This window comes from Syngnathus typhle, linkage group LG2 (assembly GCF_033458585.1).
Source record: "Syngnathus typhle isolate RoL2023-S1 ecotype Sweden linkage group LG2, RoL_Styp_1.0, whole genome shotgun sequence".
Taxonomy (NCBI): Eukaryota; Metazoa; Chordata; class Actinopteri; order Syngnathiformes; family Syngnathidae; genus Syngnathus; species Syngnathus typhle.
In genome coordinates this window covers 11,648,797-11,669,535 of record NC_083739.1, presented here as the reverse complement: position 1 = coordinate 11,669,535, position 20,739 = coordinate 11,648,797, and the positions used below count along the sequence as shown (strand labels likewise).

Here is a 20,739-nt window from a genome sequence, read left to right as displayed (position 1 = left end):
CTTTACCTCAGTTGGTTTATGGCACTCCTAAACCTCTGCTCCTAGTACTTTCACGTCACCTCGCTTGGATAACAAGGGAAAGTTCCTGTATGGAAAATCAAGAATAGAAGAGGGCCCCACTTGGCTAAAGCAGTTATGATGCTGATAATGACACTTGTAATGTCAGTGCAGCGTGTAACTTGGAAGCAGCATCCTGATTGGCTCTTATGATGCCGGGGGTGGCAGAGAGAGAGGAAAAGAGCGAGCTCGAAAGCTCGAGCTTCATTCCTGCACTGTTGTGTCTCAGTCTCTGCAGTGGACGTTGCGCGTCACTGCTCCATCCTGCTCACAGAGCAATCACACTTCCTTCAACCGTCTTTAAACAAACAAAACAAAAACATTAGTACTATTTAACTCTGTTTCCAGCCCAAGTTTTTCAATACCTTGACGTCTTGAATCCATCCAAGGGCAACGGCGGCTCCGTGATCGCTAGTGCGTGCAGGTGCGAACCCAGACGGCGCAAGGAATGTCCCTGCAGGAGGTAAACGTGAGCGCGTTGGAGTCGCCCGGCTGCGTGGAGATGTGGAATATCAGCGTGGAAGTGGCCGGTTTCAACATGGGCTGCACAAACAGATCCGCCGTCCCGAAATCCAGACCTAAAGGTAATAATAATGACACTAATAATTACAATAATGATTATATTAATAATGGAAATACTGTAATAAATAATACCATTTCTTCCCGCAACCCCATTTACTCCTCACAAATAAAATAAACAAATAAATAAATACACAAACACATAAACAAATGAATGAATGCAAAATGAATACATTAATAAACAAATAAAAATTATGAATAAATAAATGGAAATTATTTTTCTGATCACCATCTGTGTAAAGAAAAACATGCCCTAATAGTCCTAATTTGTGATCTGTGTAAAGGAAAAATACCCTTCATGCTTTATTAATGTTGAATTAATGGGAATAATAATAGAATAAAATGAAAATATTTTTTCTGGCCACCTGCAGTGGAATTAAATTGAAAGTCTGTATAAAGAAAGTCATCAAAAAGAAAAAAAAACATGCCTTAAAAGTCCTTTTCATTTATGATCAGCTGTGTAAAGAAAAAACCCTTCATGCTTTATTAGCGTTGAATGTTTGTTCTGCCTATTTCATAGCAGATACAGAAATGTTGTTTTTGTGCCAAATTATTCATGTTTCCCTTGCGTACTTGAATAAAAGGAGCATAAACTGCCAGAGCCTTTGACTGTGACTTCTAACTCTGTGGAGGTTACTTTATATGTAGTTTTTTTTTTTAATGAGAAACCCTGGAGAGATGTGAAAACTTGTTTAAAGGCAACATACTGGACTTTTAAAATGGACAGATGGGGAAAGTCATTTGTAGCCTACACGAGTAGCTCAAGAAAAGACTAAATATGCAAATATGAAGGAAACAATTTGTTACCAACGACCAACTTTAAAATACCACAAGCCACAATGCTTTTTTTTTTTTTTTTTAGGTTATGCAGCTTGAACAAAATGGTCAAATTGAAGAGGGGTGATAAATTGCGACGTTTCAAACTAGGCAACTTCAAAGATTGTAAAAGCACCTCTGAAAGATTAACTCCAAATGTTTTAAGAAAAGCTACAGCAATGCAACAAATACAGCGCGTAATGTAAATGCTTGGTGGACCGGATTGAAGAATGAGCGGGCTGTAAATGGCCCGCAAGCTATAGTTCCACTACCCCTGGTTGAGCCTATAGAGTACGGTGCTGGATTGGTTCTTTTACGTGTCATGCTTCAAAGCATTCTTGCCACAAAGCCAAATGTGAGAAATCACGCACGTTTAATTATTTCCCACAATGAAGAAGAAAATGGGTCCATTTCTACCTTCCTCAACTTCTTATTGATCTTCTATCTGCCATCTCGTAGTAATCATGCTATAGAGCCTCGGACTTGGCCGTCTGACTCCACAATCCACAGAAAGGCCGCAGGGGTCTAGAAATAAGATTTACACCGTTTATTTCACAGCCACAGCAATAAATTATTCATGGATTTCACTCTCATTTGCACACATACTGTTGTAGACAGACAAATGGCACCTGTGCGGATTGTCCACTTGTTGAAAATGAAAGCATTAATTATTGCTAAGCAGATCAAACAACCAAGTGAATGTTTTAATCCGAAAGAAGCCTTTTGACATAATTTGGGAATGATGTGTTCATCTTTTGCAGATCGATGCCACTTTTAGGCACGTATAGTCGGCAAGATTAAGAAAGCTGACAATGAAATAAACCATCAGCAATTCAAAAGGTCTATTGGAAGGAGACATGGACATGTTTTCAGGCAGATTGCGGACGACACTTGGACACCTTAGCTTGTTAGATTTCAATGGAAGGCGATGAATGCAAAGGAATGGTTCTAATTGGCTCTTGTAAGAAGTAGGGATTTGGTAAAGAATTTGAGCAGAGTGGCAGAATGAAGCAATCAATTTTGCCACTTGGAACTGAATAAAAGGAATCGTCCCACAGCCGATAATTGCTAAGAATTAATTGTCTTTAAGCACAAATTTGTCTAATAGCAAAATCAGAAATCAGGTTTAGTGTATCGTGTATGTAAAACCTATTAGCATTTAAATAATAAATCTGCAGCTTTTTTTTATTAAAGCGAGTCAAGTCAAAACAAAAAAACATCAATCCCAACAACGGCTTGTATCTCAAACAACTGGTTGCAGGATCGCCACATGCCACTTTTACAAATGCCCATCTCCATTATGCCATAATACTGAGACAATATTAGACCTTTTCGCAATTGGTTGCCCAACCAAAATGTAATGGGTTATGTACGGGTAATGTATTTGCTTTTGCTATGTGATCGTGTGATTTTTACGGCCATAACATGGGCAGTGGAGAAGGCTTACACAGACACCGTGGCCCCTTAAAGCTTCTATTTGTTTGTAGGAAGTGTAGTGGACGCATAATTTACTCAATATGTAATCCTCCAGAGAGGATGCAGTGCTGTAATTCAGCCTCCGCTGGTCTGCAAAAGGCTCCCCTTTAAATAGATGTGCGCTCACGCCTACAGTACATGTCTCTTGCTTCTTACTGTTTCCTAGTTAACAGCTACTCAACATTCTCACTCGCTGACAAATGACAGAAATGAATAATCAAATGATTAACAAAGTCTCCCGGCGAGGCCTGGTAACTAATTGAATATGTGCTGCGCCCGTCGTTAACGTTACCAATGGCTCTCTGAAAGAGCAAAGAATGTTCTCGCAATAAAAGATCAATATTTCTCCCCCACGGGACGGCACTGTGGAAGAACTAATTGAGTTGAATACTGCTGTATCAGTAAGTTGCCTTACAGAAATGAGTTTGCCTTGCACACCCAGTGCTGTCAAAGGACTCATTTGCTAGTTCTTTAACAAGATCCTACAAAACTGTGCAGCGCTAAGAAGGCGGCGCTATGTATGAGTATGAAAAAATATGTCTTCATTTACAAAAAGGCCATTTGTTTCGAAAGAGTTACTAAAAAATGCAGTCCAATTCGTGTCGGTTAACATGTTTGGCATTCATGGCAATGTTGATCGAGCAAAGCGGCCAAACTGGCTTTTCCGGTTTTTTTTACTTTCCCTCCCCTCAATTTTGAAACACAAGTGCTGGCAGTTAACTCAACTTTATCCTCATGGGCATCCTATATCATTCTCAACGAATCCTTTCACATGTCACAGCACATCAGAGCAATCCTAACAAAATATGCAACAATGTCGCCTAGCTTTGAGCTGTGTATTTGGAGTGTCAACTGTTAGGTTGCCTGGTCTTTGAATTACATGCTGCCTGTGACATTACCTTATGCTAATTATGAAAACATTCATTTTGGTGGCTAAAAGAAATATTAGCTCCAGCGTTCTGAACAAGAGCTGTATTGAAATACTGGCATGCAAATTTAGAATCTGTTGCGAAAAATTGATTGATTTGTAGTGAACCAAAATGGTGTGAACTACTTGTGTAGTGCGTCATATTTGGAGAATATAATGACAGTTATTAGTAACTACAGAAATATTGCAGTCTGGCCTCGTCGATTACTGTTCATTACCAGACGAGCTTTGCCGAAGGTTATTCGGTCAGTCAGTCAATCATGCCTGGCGGTCTGCTATGAAGCGTCTCATCGTGGCTCAACGATAAAACCAAACGACATGAGGCGTTGAAACTTTAATGACCCCCGTGAGGCAGCAGAATTATGTGGGTGTCAGCCATGATCCTCAATCGGACATGAAGTCGGGCATTTGTAAGCTTCGCTCCATTGTTTTGTGTCAACACTTTGGAATGCGTCTTGTCCACCCAACATCTATAAATGTGGGACATATTGTCAAGCTTGAGGGAGTCAATGGTGGCTCGCCCAAAACTGGTGAGGCCCAAGGGAGCTTGCACAGTGCTCAATGAAGATAGTGCCATTATTTTTCACCACACCATCACAAGGCCGACTGGTACTTGGAGTCAGCCCAGAATGCATACAAATAGGAGAAAATGAATATTGCTCGACAAGAGACCTGTGGTTTGTTTTTTGTTTTGTTTTCCTTCAGATTTTAAGTGGTCAGGAGGCATATTTATAATGCCATCTGCAGATTAAAAAGAAAATATTTAGCATAAGAATTTTAGATGCTACACACTCCGAGATGTCCCGATCACATTTTTAGGCCGTTTAAAAAAAAAAGGTCTCTACTGCCATCAAGAAGATGGTCTCGACTGCCATCACTGCTGTAGAGAATTGGAGGAAAGTAATGCTGCTCATGTGGAAGGGAGTGTGCTCGAGAACAGCAGATTCGAATCACGTTTGTTTGATGAGCCCCTATCTCCCTGATAGTATTTTCGAAGGCGGCAAATGTTGCGTTCTCGTCAGAGTCGGTCGGGGTTCGTTCAAGGTCGCAAATGTCAACACCAAACGTTCGCCACACGTTCACTAACAATTTTCGTGAAGTGCAGACAAACGTCCGGGAAAATTTCTGTCGTTGACATTTGCGAATAAGTGGGAAAACATCGAGACAAATATAATTCACCTGGGATTGGGTAAATAGAAGCTTAGATGGATCGGTTAACAGGTCGCCACATTTAGTAGGAACTTTAAATGTCATTCTAGGCATTAATATTCGCGTGATGGTTAATAAACACCAGTACCAAATGTAAATGCTTAATCAGCATTGGTCAGGATGCAATGCAGGAGGACTTAGCGTGTCTCGAGGCTGTGCCGCAGAAGTCACCATCGTTAATCAGAGTGCCCAGTCAGCACGATGCTGGGCCGTTCTCGACCTCGTCCTGTCACATGCTCTTACTCTCAAACTGAGTGGCAGTGACAGGCTGGGGCCAGCGAGGTGCGGGCCCCTAAAATGATCAACGACAGGCCGCCGTTGGAAAAAGCTTTCAACTTAGTTGTATTTTTACTGTCGTTTGGGAAAAAGACAGTGTACAAATATTGGTTCCAACTCGTGAGGCGGATATTTGATTTTCATCTCCCCTTTCCAGTTTGTCAAACGCTTGCTAAAGCAGTATGCAAAACCTTGTTTGTTGTGCCACCTTCAAGCGGGTAAATATTGACATGAAGACATTAATCTGGATATTCTGTGCCTCAAGTCTTCAATGTAGAGCAACAACTGACAAAATTGCTCCTTTTTGAAGTTGGCATGTATCAGATGTGACCCTGCATATGAGAGGCATCTATTTTTTTTTGTCAGCTGAGATTTATATGCCAATTATCTTCTGACATTTTATTCAGTCTTCTCTGCGGGCCGGAGCGTAAGAAATAATTTTGATGAATGACTACTTTCTAATTGAGTGCGGCGCTATGTGCTTTCTTTAAATGGAATGAAAATATGCCGCTGTAGATCACATTTGTGGTTATGGTCTCTCCTCAGAGATGGACACAGTGCGCATCGTGCTCTACACGCTCATCTTCCTCCTCGGCGTTTTCGGCAACCTGCTCATCATCGTCGTCCTGATTCTCAACAAGCGCATGAGAACGGTCACTAACTCCTTCCTGCTGTCGCTCGCTATCAGCGACTTGATGATGGCCATTTTCTGCATGCCGTTCACGCTCATCCCCAACATCCTGGAGGACTTCATCTTTGGGGCGGCCATGTGCAAGACGGTCGGCTATTTCATGGGTGAGAGAGCCGCTATCTGGTCCGGTGATTGATTGTTGATTAGGACAACTTGGTGAATTTACATTTGCTGAGAACTCTAAATTGGTGGCGTTTGTCTCGTCGTGCACTGCACATCGACAGGGCCTGGCGCTGATTCAGAACTAATGAGGATGAGCGTTATACAGATTGGATAGACTGATGCAAACGGAGACCACGACCTAATTGTGATCTGCAGCCAAGATGTTAATTCAGTCTCGACTTTGCGGTATGAAGAAGAAGACACGGTTCATTTGGAGTACGTTGTTGCAACAATTGGAAGAAAGTTGGCTCTCGAAATCGAGGTTGAGCCTTCATCTCTTACCTGCATGGATTACCCCACGGACAACATGTGTTGCCTGAGCGCCTGGTCAAAAAAAGAAAAAACAGCTAACCAGCTATTCGGGGGGGAAAACAGTCTGCCTTTTGTTGCTGTTTTTACTTCTTTTGACAAATAATTTACAGGACCTTAATTAATAATGACACCACTGGTCTTTTAGTTTGAATTGTTGTCCGGTTTCTCTAGTGCTTGTTCTCATTAGATAAAAAAAAAAAAAAAAACAATAAAAAAAAATGAAGGAACTTAATTTGAAAATTGAAGTGATCAGTTAATTCTCCAAGCACACCTTTTGTAGCATTACATTTTTTTTTCTCTATAAATAATAAATGCACCAATTTGGGTTGATGCTTTTGTTAATTGTTACATTTTTACTTCAAAATGGTGAGGACAGCTGGAGACCGTGGAGCCATTACTGCAATCGATAATTTCACCAAATGGCTCTTTAAACCATTAGTTAAAGGGAACAATAATTAGAAAGTGAATTTTGTAATTACTTCCACACACATAGTTGGGTCTCTTGTGTGCCTGCCTGTAAAATTACACAAACGATTATTTAGACACCTTATTTCCCAAGAATCAAGCCATTCAGTTTTGCATGATTGTGATATTTTGCATTGAATGCTTTTTTTTTTGCTGCATGCACAGATTTCACTTTAAGTGGATTTGACACTTGTGGTCCTAATGCTACGCAAGCAAATATGAAAGCGACCGTTGATAGCATCGGAATCGCCATCCACACTATGCGCTGATCTGAACTGTACTCATTTCGACTTAGTCGTGAATGAAAAAATTGAGTGTGAATGCATTTTTTCATTGCGCTTCTAATTAGCATAACGAGGCCTCTTGCTGTGGCTGACAGCCCGTCAGAAAATGTGCTGTAGCTTCAGCAGACCTCTGACAACCACTTGACATCTAACAAGAGCCAGTCTCTCAAAAAAGGCTTCACTGAGCTTGTCGGCGGAGGGTAACCGTCGTGCTGTAAAAAAAAAAAAAAAAAAAAAGCGCAGACGGTCGCACATTCGTCTTCACAAGTGTGACTTGGCAATGAGCTGTCTCCCGCTGGACCAAAGTCGAGCAGGAATCCTTGTCAGGCTTTTAGTCAGATTGAAGCGTAAGGGATGGTTGAGTGGAATACTTGACATCTTGGATGTCTTGCATGTAGCTTTTCAAGTTTGATGGTGGAGTTCGACAATCTCATTTTCACAGAGTATCTGAGAGATGGCAAGCCAAAGCTATAGCCCCGGTGGAACAATATACGAAATGAAAACCTGGCTGACATTCCCAGCTGGATGCTTGCATCCTTTCATCAAACGTCAATAATTACAGCTTCTTACACCACATCTGCAACTTAAATGTTGTCTTATTTGGCTTATCACCTAACACATGAGCCGAGAACCCTGCCGTGATGCTCGTCACGTAAATCAATCATGTAAATCAACTGGATTTCAACATACCTTGTTCAGACACAAGTATTTTGTTATTCAGCTCTGTTACAGAACAGCAAGTTGTGCAGAAAGAGCTGAAACATTGGAAATGCATTTAACTTTTGAAGAAGCTTAAATTAAGGTTGCCTTCAAAGGCGATAGTGTGCGTAGAAAAGGCTTACTTTGAACCCGAAGGCTAAAATAGCTACATTTGGTGTGTTGTGTAAATTTCGACTTTACAAATGAATCCAGAAGGAAGTTCTTTTTGTCCATGCTGCAGTTCAAAATAATTGATCACTTTGATTGTTTGTTAACCACTTAAACTTTATAAAGTTCCAGTGAAATGCAGAGCGATCAATTCAAAACATTTCTGACAGGGCTGTACCGAGTGACATTTTAGGGTGTCAGTTGATTTTGAGCAATTAAGAGCGCATCCAAATTGTCCGAATTTTTATTTTATCTTATTCAAATAAAATTAGGCTATTTCTACATGCTATCTTCTTACATGGCCCTACATACATGAAGTGTAACAGTAGTTCTTTGCTTATCAATGGTGCGCCACCTAATGATGCATTCAATCTACATTTAATCTCTCCATCATAAACTAAAATGACAAGTTCCACTTAGTGCTGTGTCACTAAGTCAGTGAATCAATTTCATAAGTTATCATTACAGATGTGAAATTAGAGCGGCCTGCTGATGAAATGATTTGATGTGGCTGTTTTAATGTGATCAACTTACCCTCTCATGCCCAGTCGTCTTGCTTTTGGTTCTGTAATGAACAAATAGGTGCCATACAATCATTGTTACTTGAAAATATGACAAGCATGTTCATGGAATCCCAACGTGGCTTTCTGCATTTAATTTTTTTCACGCGCCATCATCTGAAAATTATACGATTGTCCCAAATTTCCAAGGACATGATTAGACCACCCGGACAGTTCAAAACAGTGGGAAGTGGTCTCATTTCATCCATTTTTTTCTATTTTTGCTGTAAATGCGAGTCTGCAAAACCACACGGCCTTGGACGGATTACTTTTATCGGATGAACAATAAAATATAACTTTGAGCTCCCGCCTGTAGTCCTTCTGCCAGTTTTCTTGTTAAGCATCTTTCTCGGAGCTTGATAATCACGTGAATCATAGCACCACTACTCAGTGGCAGTTATTAGGCAAATTTAACATTAGGCTGTGGATGCAAGTGTGTTGTCTTTAATCAAGTTTATGATGCCTTACGCTGCGGTCGTTGCTGCTGATGTGATGCAATTAGCAGTCAACGTCTCAGTCTCACTTTCCCCCAAAGCTACCTTTTGCATAATGTATTTTGGTCTTTTGTGCTGTCCAATGAGCCCGTGCAGAACTGGCTTTCAAGGACAGGGATTGACTTGAAGTCATTCATGTTTTAGGGCATCATTAGCAATGAGCTAAGTTCATTTGCATAGTGGAGGCAAAATTGAAGCACGCTCGAGATGTACAAGGCATCAAGAAAACCTTCACTGCAGCTGTTCAGCCGTTCGAATGCGAAAATGGGTTTGTATTTTTTTTCCCTTGAAGACTAAATGATTAATAAAAGAAGCGAGGCAATTCTCTTTGGTTGAGGAATGATCTTGGAGCGCTTTCAATGTCCTCGAGCAATTGATTCAAGAGAAGAGCGCGCATCTCGCATACAAATGTTATTTTCCAGCATCAACTCCACTCTGCTAATGAACTACAGTGTCGCCAAAATGGAGGCGTGTCCAAAGAACAGTCTGAATGAATCTGGACCAGATGTTAGTGACCAATGTCCTAATCCAGATCATAGGCAAGTTAGACACTTTTGAGGTATGTGGTAGCTGTTCACTGTACAATCAACCAATCGTACTTTTCCCGGTACTCAACTTGCACTGTTTTGATGCAGCCTATACGGTAGAACCCCGACCTTTGACTACCACTCTACCGCTTGGCCACATATCGACATGACATCACAGCTGCCTGGTCTCATGTCTCAACCAATCACGGCTCAGATTCAGAAAACTGGAGAGCTGAGATTGGTTGTGACCTGAGACCTGGCAACTGTGATGTCATTTTCAGCTGACATCAAGTGGCAAAATGGCCGCCCGGAGATGGATAAAAACCAGGGAATTTTGCCTGTTTAATTCATATTGCAGAAACCAAACATTAATCACAACATTGTGTTTCGACAAGCTGGGCTGCACAGACTGATTCTGTAGCCATGGGCTGATCTTGACGACGCATCTAGTATCAGCACTGAAGCACGCAATGCGGTTTTGTAAACTGATATAAATGACATAACGTAGTGCCACTCAAATATTTCTTGCATGATTTCAGGACAGGCTCTCTGCTGAATGATTCAGGTCCTCCTGTAAGGCGTTCCTCTGCTCTCTTGTAGAGTGCAGCCTTATTAATGTTATTTATCACATCCAGCCTGTCTGTATGGACTGGCTGTCTGCAGCTTGTGCCTTCATCTAAATGCATGGTGGCCCACAGTCATTCCTGAGAGGATTGCTTTGCTGAAGTAGAAAGAGGGGGACATCTCTTGGTTGATGATTTTTTTTTAAGAGCAAGACTATCATTGAATTCTTTTTCTTTGGACCTTTTTCTGGTGTCGAGAGTGTGAGATAAGTCAAGTGGTGATGCGCTTCGTCAGAACTGGAGTCCAAGTTGTGTGAGGTGTCACTTGTTTGCTTCCTGTAGGGCTCTCTGTCAGCATTTCCACCTTCAGCCTGGTGGCTATTGCCATTGAGCGATACAGTGCCATCTGCAACCCGCTGAAGTCCAGAGCGTGGCAGACGCGATCCCACGCATACCGTGTTATCGCCGCCACCTGGGTGCTCTCTCTGCTCATCATGATTCCCTATCCGGTGTTCAGTATCATCAAGACTTTCCCCAAGGCCAACGGCACCGTGGGCCACATGTGTCGCCTCACCTGGCCCAGTCACCACGCCGAGCAAAGCTGGTATGTATGCGTGACTTCCATTTTTGGTGCATTCACTTGGGAAAAATAAAGTTAATCACCTTTCTATGCTTTGCAGTTGCAGGAAAAATATTGAATACTTTTTAATCAGTGAGCTTGTTCAAGATGAACAAAACTGACAGACTCAAATCAGAATGAATTAACTGTAACGTGAAATGAGTTCTTAGAGTCAAAGATGATGAAACTTAAACTTCCAAAACAAAAGCGTTCAGTTGTTATCTATGCGGGAGAAACTTTTAATTGCTAAGTGTCTACAAAGCAATCCATCCAACCGACATATTCCCCTAAAAGGTCTTTAAAAGGCCACGCAAGTCGATAGAGACAGAAAATACTCTCCAGCATGGGCTGGCTCAAACTGAGGCGTAATAATGGAGGAGGGAAGGGAAGGTAGACTTATGGTGGACCAAATTGGGCTCGCTTATCTGAAGGTCGTGGGAGGCGAGACATCTCAGATGAGCAGTAACTACTCAAGTCTGTCGGCTTCCTGAACTTAATTGCGCATTCACTTTTAGTTTGAGGCCAGTGAACATGACCTGAACCTGCCTGGAAACCTGATGAAGGCTTTCCTCACCATCGGTTCTCCAATTTGTTTCACGTGCTAAGAAATAGAAAAGCATTGATTCTGCTGTGTATCTGCTCATTTGACCTGCTTTATGCATCCGCTCAGCCACTGTGGTGATGTGACAACAATGTGAGACATCTTCTAAGGGTTTAGGCCCTTTTTAAACGAACAAATGCTAATATCCTCTGGGCGGTTTCAAACGGCCAGCGGACCCCAGACCGAAGCCCTCTGTTCTTTCAAAAAGGGTGTGATGTGTTCAAAGGATGGCCTAGAAAGAAATTAGAATATCAGAGGGCGAATGTCTGGGCTAAACCTTGATTTATAGAATTATTACCATCAAAAGACAGCCTTCATTCATCCATTACACAGGAAGGCTAAAATTAACCCACGCGGTACTGATTGTTGGATGACAGCTATTCCTTTTTTTTTTTTTTAGTAGGAAATGATTTCTGTGAAAGCGGATCACAAATTGTTAGTTGTAAATTTCAAGGTTATTGGTTTTTAGTGGGCGGGCACTCCAGAGAGCCAACAACTTGTAGCGTGTACAAGTAATTCGTCGGGCCACATCTTCCAGTTTCTTCTGCACTACTCCTACAAGAAAAATTAAATAAAATGTCATACAACCGTATTTTTGGCAGCTTTTTTCCCTAGTCATTCACCTCATAATACGATGAAAATATATCCAATAAGATGCAACAAGTAGTCATAAAAATCAAAAGTTTATTCAGCCTTAAAGGAAAATACTCCTGTCATGGAAAAAAGAGCTTGTTTCAGTTCCTCTTCTTACAAATTGGAACGAGTCTGACTGTTAACGCATTTCTTTACTTTGATACTGTCAGAATTGTGACATCAGCCAAGTCAGTGTTTTACAGAATTAAGAATGTTGAAGAAAGTTGGGTGTGTCAAACTATGAAATGACTGCACTTTATGGGTTTGGGCACAATTGTCCTTTTCCGTTAGCTTCTTTGCACTTGACCCACTCAATAGTGACCGTGTCTCCACTGTTCTTCTAGGTATGTGCTCCTGCTGTTCATTCTGTTCTTCATTCCTGGCGTGGTGATGGCTGTAGCCTACGGCCTGATCTCCAGAGAGCTTTATCGAGGCATGCGCTTTGAAATGAAGCAGAACAAAGCAGAGACCACTGGTGAGAGCCCGACTGCAAACTAAAGTGTTGCGTTCCTCACAACGCTTTTGTTTTATTTTTTTATTTTTTTATACAAAGTATACAGTGAGATGATGTCACCTGGCACACTGAAAAAGAAACTGGTTCGCTTCGTATGCTAATGAGTTTGCCTGAGGCGGAGAATTAATTATGTGCTACCCACACTAGATTTTGAAACTTCCTTGTACTTCACTTTCTGAACATGTTTGAATCTCTCCCTACATGGAATAGCTTGGGATACAAATGCACAGGCTACTAAATGGCCCCTTCAGGTGAAGGTTCCTCATTGCGGTTCATTGACGTCCAGCTGTTCGGAGATTGTTTTTAATTGATTTCACAGGATAATTGCTAGCGTGCACATGGGAAAGGAGAGCCGATATCAGCAATTTGTTATCCGTAGGTTTGTAACATGCATACAGAAGGAATGCTTTGACACTCCCTCTACATTTAGTCCTCTTTCTCGCATAACTCTTCTATATTGCTGGATCTTCTCTCCTTCTCACTTCACTCGGAAGGTTTTCTTTGCAGAGTGGGTGTCGTCGGCGAGCCCCATGCTGGGGCGAAGCTCCTTGCGTTGGTGTCGTAGACAATTGGGAAAATTCCATTCGTGTCAAAATGCCTCAATAGTGCTAACGGCCCAGCATGACACAAATAAATAACATAGGTGGGAAAGAAACAGGATGCTGGTGAAGGCGCATGCAAAACCTTAAGCATTCCAAAACGGGTTTTAATACGATGGAGAAGAAACGACAAATGATTAAAAAATGGAAAGGTATAAGGTGGTTGATTCTGGATCATGACGTGTTTACTGTATGCAGTCCCCGTGCCAACCAGCCCCAACAAAGTGGTTGGGATCCGCAATCAAACATGAACTGTCCTCCACAGAGCTGAAAAATGGAACTATCCCAGAGTCAAATGACGAGGACGACGATGACGGTTGCTACGTTCAGGTTCCCCCAAAGTCCTCCGCCATGGAACTCCCTCCCCTCCGGACCTCTGCGTCGTCCTCCACGGCCACGAGCGCCGCTTCGGCGCCGCCCAAGACCGAGCGCGCTCGCAGCAACACGTCCAACGCCAAGTTGCAGGCCAAAAAGCGAGTCATCCGCATGTTGCTGGTGATCGTGGCGCTCTTCTTCATTTGCTGGATGCCGCTGTACTCGGCCAACACCTGGAAGGCTTTTGACCTGAAGGCGGCGTCCAAAGCCCTAACGGGCATCCCCATTTCCTTCATCCACCTGCTGTCCTACACGTCGGCCTGCGTCAATCCCGTCATCTACTGCTTCATGAACACGCGCTTCCGCAAGGCCCTGCTGTCCACCTTTGCCCGCTGTTGTCGCAATCGCCTGTGTCGCAAGTGCTGCCCGTCTCTCCTGGAGGCGGGCGAGGAGGGCACCACCGGTTATTCCATAGCCACAACGATGGCGACTTCCGTGTCCAAGTACAGCTACACCACCGTCGGCTCCACGCCCACCTGACCAACCTCCGCAAGAGCCGAGACGGGTGCCGTTGTTTTGCTTTGTATTTAAAAATGTCATCATCCGCTGAGCAATGTTTTTTTTTAATGCCTTTTTTCCCCCATTACTCATTTTGAGAGGATGTTGTAGAATGTTGGACTGATGAATGCGCCGGATGAATCTGCAACAATTGCTTAGTTATTCTGAAGGAAAGTGCCTCACTTTTTGTTTTTTTTCACAGATTATTTATTTCATATTATTCTCCTAGAAAGACCAAAATGGATCGTCCTCCCCTCAACGCAGGTCTTGTTTTCTATCAACTTTTTTGTTGTGCTGTCTATTGTCATGGGAAATGTGCAACCTACACACTTGAATTTTGGGCAAACGGAAGACTCCACACTGGACTGCTTGCCTGTCAGTGGGAATTGATCCATCACCAGCCTGTCCCAAAGTCAGTTCTGCAAACAGATACCACCACTACCTTTGGTGTATCTGAATTCTCAATTTGGGTTCTTTTACTTCCTTGTTTCAAGTGTCTGCAAAGTCTGAACATGTGGGTAAAAATACAACGTTGAACATTTTCAATGACCAAAATGTTCTTGGACTCGATGGAACAAATCCGCATTGCCTTCAATTTTGGTACATTAGTCGGTTGATTTAAATAACCACTGGGTTAATTAGTTAACTCTTTCTTCCCTTGAAGAAAAATGTGTTGAATTGAATGGAAAAATGTTTGATTGTCCCAAGTGTCCAAACTTTACCCACACCCTTGATGTGGGCAAATATAAAACCCAACCGAGAGCAATTTTGCCTTATTACCTCATATTTGTAAGAGGCTTGTTTTGAAACAAACCGCAGCATTCATGTTATTCCCTAACGCAGCTGAATTTCGAATGTTCTGGGAATACGTATGCTTCCATGCAAATCTGCTTTCGTCAGCTTGATTAGCTTTCCCGGCTACTCTCTACCTTTGACCCCGGGAGCCAAATGTGCTTGTTTTTACCTAAGCTGTTTTCGTTCAATGCATAATATTTTGGCTCGGCAAAGAAAATTGGCCTTTTCAAATGATGTCAAATAATGAAAAGGTGCTTCCTCTCCAATATGGGTAGGAAAAGTGGTGTTGAATTTCTTTTTCAAGTATTGCTGATGCAAGTCTCGAACGTGAAACTGCAGTAAACTTTTGTTGCTTGACCACAGCTGCTGCAAAGGATGATTGGTAGCCGAATATCATCTCCCTAAATGATGGTAGGCAGTAACCGATGCTAACAGTGGGATATTGAATTCGATCGACGCCCCTTGTGAAATACAAATAGCCTTGTACTAAGGGACATTTCGAAGCAAAAACTAGAATCGATATAAAAGCAGATGTAATTAGGCAAGTGGTCTTTGTACAGGACGTTTATTGGGATTATTTGAATTAGTCATATCCAAATTGCATGTTTTTTTGTTTTTTTTAATTATAAGGTGACATGGTGACATATAGGAAGAAAAATACTGAAATGATCTCCTTTGAGATATCGTTTTGGCAGCATATTGCAAATCTTTTTCAATTGATGGAAGTCATAACATCGCAGGAGAATTCTAATCCTGATCTTGGTGTTGCCTTTTTAATTTATTACTCTTGTAATCCCTCAAGGTGAAATTCAACTGGCGCTCTGCTGTGTACACTATTTGTTGTTCAACACACAGAAGCACACACGCAGGCATGCATCTAAAGAAAGGGGCCATACAAACGCTTACATGGGACCCAAGCTGTGACCCTCCATTCCAAAGACAAATCCAATTATATCTGCCTTTCAGATTGCGAACAATTCAGAACTGTCCGTAGGGACAACATCCGTTTTTACATGTATTGACATTAAGTGCTCACTAGGGACATTTCCAATCCAGTCCACTCAATCTCAATGGTTAAAAAAAGTAGTTTTTGTTGGTGTTGAAATGTAGAAGTAATGTAAAATAAAAGCAAGGCATCACACCAATGCTTGGAAATAGTGAACTCCAACTAGTTGTTCAGTAAAGTAAAATCTAGGACTTGCAAGCCGTTCAAGCAACCAGCAGTCAATTGGTCGTCTATTATTCATACTGGCCTGCTGAAATGAGTAAAAATTGCTTTTGGGTTTTTTTTGCTCGGTTTGTCCCCGTGAAACATCTGTCATGGAATTGCTATGTGGCTCATGTCTGCGTCAATAAACATTGTGTGAAAAACAAAACCAGGTTTGGAGACAGGGGAGGGAAGGGGAAGGGCTTGCTGACCTCATATTTATTCATATCAAATAATATATATTTGTTCGTCTATGTGGATGGTAACCAAAGCTTGGATTTTTTTAATAAGAATTTGCCACATCTGGTGCCTGCTTGTACTATGTTGTTCAATTAATGTTCAATTAAATATATTTGTTTAACGTGAACATGTTGAAAATAACTCTGTGGTTGGTTCTTGAGATGAATCGTGTTCAATGTGATGATTGTGTCCCGTGCTTTACGCTTCTGTCTTGTTTATATTTCATGTAATAAAATGGGAAGTTGTACTTGTGTATGTGTACATATAAAAACAACAGGTTAGTTTTCTTAAAGGAGTTCATTCCTTGCCTTTCGCCTGTCTAATGTTGAATCGTATCATGGAAACTTACTCACTGAAACATTTTTTTTAAATAAATAACAGTTATTTACATGTGGGTAGGTCAGAAATGCACAAAAAAGTTAGTTATGAAATCTATTAAAATGTTTAAAAATGTTCTTTTTCATGTTCACTTTGACGCTGAGGTTTAACTTGGATTCCTCAAGAGATATCAGTTACACCCTAAAATCCATAGTAAGCCTGAAAAGGAGTCGCTGCCATAGCAACGCCGAGTGCTCCATCATTAATCAGATGTGTTAGACCAGAAAACAGGAGCAGGGAGGGAGATTTTTTTTTTTTTTTTTAAATCCGAGTTGTCCCTCAATGTAGTTTCTATCCACAATTTGGCTTTTTCAATATTTTATACATTCACAGTTTTAAATTTCAGGCATCAATACCAATGCTTAAGAATTCAGAGTGGATCGAGTGGTGATTGACACTTTGGCAATGTCGTCATTGCATGGAGAGGCACCCAAGCGCTGCTTTTAAATGAAAACTGATCGCAATATTATTTTTGTATGTTTACATGACAGCAGTGTTTTGTAGCCTGTGAAAATGGAGCACAAGGAAGTCAACCCCAGACTTCTTTACAATAATATGTTGTCTGTGCCGCGACTAATCAAAACACACCGTACTGATTGATATTGCGTTTGTGGAATATGAGTTAAGAAGAAAAAATCATCTGGTTTTATCCATCTCAGGGGCGGCCATTTTGCCACTTGCTGTTGACTGAAAATGACATCACAGTTTCCAGGTCTCAGGTCACAAGCAATCACGGCTCAGCAGTTTACTGAAGTTGAGCCGTGATTGGTTTTGTTCTTTGGGCTGCACAGAACATATTATTACAAAGAAGATTCGGGAATTTACTTTCCTTTTACAAATGGACCACGTAATTGTGTTTGTGCTGATAATGCTTCTCTAGCATTTTGGACACAGTTAATGTTTACTTAAAGATGCCCAACGTTGATGGTGATGCTGTTCTTGATTAATTGGTCTGCATTGACAGGCATGCAACACAATGGCTTCATCAAATTAGTGTTCTTAAAATCCATGCCAAATTTGAATGAAACTTAGAGACTTGCTATATACTGTCTATAAACTTCCTATTTGGCCCAACTCAAGACTATTCATGCTATTAAAGATTGTGGGTTTGTTGGCTCAATGCCTGGAACCACCCTGCACTGAAAAAATGGATGCTACTTTCATAACCCATTCATATCTTCATTTTTCAATTCAGTACCATGTTGTACTCATAGTCTTTGCACGTTTTCAGAAATGAACCTCAAACCTGTATCTTGAAACAAGTCTGGATTTACTTTACAGGGTCTTTCATATGCGGACTTAAATTGGTTTAAATGCAACTTTTAGACCGCAGTGCCGCAGGGGTTCATGCTTAGAACTGTATTTTTTGTTTGTTTTACGAACTTAGGCTTTCTTTAGGCAAGACCAGCCAAATATTTCAAAACACACTTTTTACCCTTCCAAGTGTTTCCGTGAAAACAATGTACTAAAAACTAACTATCATTTGCTTTTCCCCACTTTCCCTGTAACAGGAACATATACATCATAAACTTTCATCTCTCCGAGCTATTTGTTCAAACTGCCATCTGCGACCGAGTTGAGTAATGAAAGCTAACAGCAGAGTGTGGAGTAAATGGACACAACCTATTTTAACCCCGCCCATTTCCCCTCAGCATCACCCTAGTGCCATAGACAGGTCGTTTGTCTTCTTTCCAACCCTCTTGCAGCAGTTCCTAATCATTTATTTACCCTCTTGTGCATGTTTCTCTCCTTCCTCTGAGCTTCCTCTCTCCTTTGAGCAGTGCAGCACGTACCAATATGTTTTTTTTAGCTAAGGGAAAACATAGAATACATACAGATTTCATCATGGAGCAAGGGCGGGCAAATGTTACACAGCTGAGTGAAGTGCAGTGACTTGTTTAAAATAGACTTTCCAATTAAGCCCCCAATAAAAGGGAACATTTTCACAGAACATGGTTTCACCAGACAGCATTTTTTTAGGGGTCATTGGAAGTGCAGAGTGTCCAGCCAGGGTCATACACTTATTTTCAACCGTTTGGTATTAAAAGGCAACTGGAGGCAAACTCAGATAACAACAGGTCATCCAGTCAATCACAGGGTGGCCAGGGATCAATTCCCATTCAATAACCTGTTCAATCGCCTTATTACTAGTGACCAGGGCAGAGTAGTCCACTTTGCACTGTCTCCGGGAATAGACTCAAGCTTCGGGATAATAGCAACGGATGTACTGTATTGACCGGGGTTGGATGAATGCTCCAATGGGCAAGATATTGTCCTTGGGTTTGAGAATTTCATCCTGAATCCACTTTCTATCAAATTTGGCCCACTTTGACATTCGACAGCAATAAAGATATATTTTATGAGGTGAGCTCCAGGGGTGAGCCCCAGGGGTGCTTGAGATGTGGAGGGCGTTCCAAAAGGCTGTTGATGTTTTAGGGCATTCCTGGTTAACACGCCTTCGTTGCCTTCATCACGTCATCAACTCACGCTGGAGTGGTTTGCAGCTTCGTGTGAAGTTGTTGGGGTGAGAATCACCACCTTCAAATATGATACCCTGGTACTCAGTCAGGAAAAGGTGGAGTGTTTGTTCCAGGTTGGGGATGAGATCTTTCCCCAAGTGCAGGAAATCAAGTATCTTGGGGTCTTCTTCACGGGTGAGGGTAGATCACAGGGAGATGAGTGCAGCGTCTTTCTCCGTTTATCAATGTCAGACAGGCTATCAAAATATTTTGGGAAGATTTGCCCTTCCGCTTCTGATTGAAATGACAAGTATGGGAATATTCTCTGTATGTGTCCTAATTTGTAAGGAAAATGAATAGTATGTGAGAGTTAAGAAATTTAGATGCCCTAGAATGTAGTAAAACTTGCTGGCAGGTTTCTCTCTTTTTTTTTTCTTTTATTGTACTGCAATGTATTATGTATTACAGGAGTCTCATTTTCCACAACACTGCCTCAACACCTTTAGGATACTTGTCGACCAGCTTGCTGATGACATTGGTGAGAACCTCTGGCGCGACAATTCTCACAGCCTGCTGGGTTACTAATAGGAATGGTAAAAGATGGAATGTGATGGCAATGTATCATCTGTGTTGGTTATCAACAGGTTACCTTGCTTAGCTAGTTTGCTTCATTAATGTCCGACGGTGCCAGGAAGAAGATTTGAAATGAAGACTCTTGAAAGGTTTGTTACGACAGAAATGTGCCCATAGAGGGCATTCGGTATCCGTATAAAGATGGTAGACTAAGAACTCCTGTGGAGAGAGTTAAGAGGCGCTGGAGTGTGTTCATTAGGCGAGCAATAAAACGCCGAACGATAAGTAACTGCTATATTTCTCAGTTATTTTTTCGCCGTAGCATTCCCAAAGTAATTTATCTGGACACATCAAGGTACCACTGCATTCATTAGGATACTTCTCTTGTTTAAATATGTTTGTTCAATATGGGCCTTTTTTAAAAGCAGATAAATGAAAGCACTTAACAAATTTACCATCAGCCCTTACAAGCAAATATCCTCAGAAAATATTTGAAATGATCTGACTGTTCCAATGCTTTTGGAGGAGTGTCTATATTCTGTGAGCATTTCGTGGCAATGCTTGTAATAATCTATATTTTTTATCTAACCTGATTTAGATTCCACCTCCATCTGCGCATGAGACTGACTTTCTAATTAAGAGCACCAAACCGGATGAATAATCACTGCGAGAAAGGGCACGGCAAAAAAAAAGAAAAAAGCCTCATAAAAAGATCGAGCAATGCTTTCCGCAAACCAGCCGTGAGAATGGCCCAGGCTAAGTTTATGATTTGTGATTCATTTGATTAAGTTATGCAGCCTTTGTGTTACACTTATTGAACTTGCATCTGGATTCATTCTATGAATATAAATACAGTACACCCTTGCTGCCATTATGACTTCACCGCCAGACCATGCAGAGTTAATGTGTCAATTTAATTACAATCTTTGCAACAATATGCATTGGCAAGAAAAGGCTACGATGATTAGGAATTATTAGCAAC

General features: G+C 41.4%; 1 protein-coding gene across 2 annotated transcripts; it reads left to right on the top strand.

Moving 5' to 3' along the window:
- Positions 1-17: 17 nt before the first annotated feature.
- Positions 18-16,672, top strand: cckbra (cholecystokinin B receptor a). Of its 2 annotated transcripts, XM_061304510.1 has the most exons (5): positions 392-641; positions 5,888-6,136; positions 10,609-10,870; positions 12,464-12,594; positions 13,498-16,672. In XM_061304510.1, exons 1-5 carry the CDS (start codon positions 506-508, stop codon positions 14,085-14,087), a joined length of 1,368 nt encoding a protein of 455 aa, XP_061160494.1. In that variant the 5' UTR covers positions 392-505; the 3' UTR covers positions 14,088-16,672. The 2 variants fall into 2 exon arrangements, with proteins under 2 accessions (XP_061160484.1, XP_061160494.1); XM_061304500.1 differs by lacking the exon at positions 5,888-6,136 and having other exon boundaries at positions 18-641.
- Positions 16,673-20,739: the final 4,067 nt, after the last annotated feature.

Bases quoted from the DNA above. Each gene is read 5' to 3' on its own strand.
- cckbra (XM_061304510.1), top strand. From the start codon at position 506: ATGTCCCTGCAGGAGGTAAACGTGAGCGCGTTGGAGTCGCCCGGCTGC. The intron at 6,137-10,608 runs GTGAGAGAGCCG...TGCTTCCTGTAG, and splicing joins GACGGTCGGCTATTTCATGG to GGCTCTCTGTCAGCATTTCC. The intron at 10,871-12,463 runs GTATGTATGCGT...CTGTTCTTCTAG, and splicing joins CACCACGCCGAGCAAAGCTG to GTATGTGCTCCTGCTGTTCA.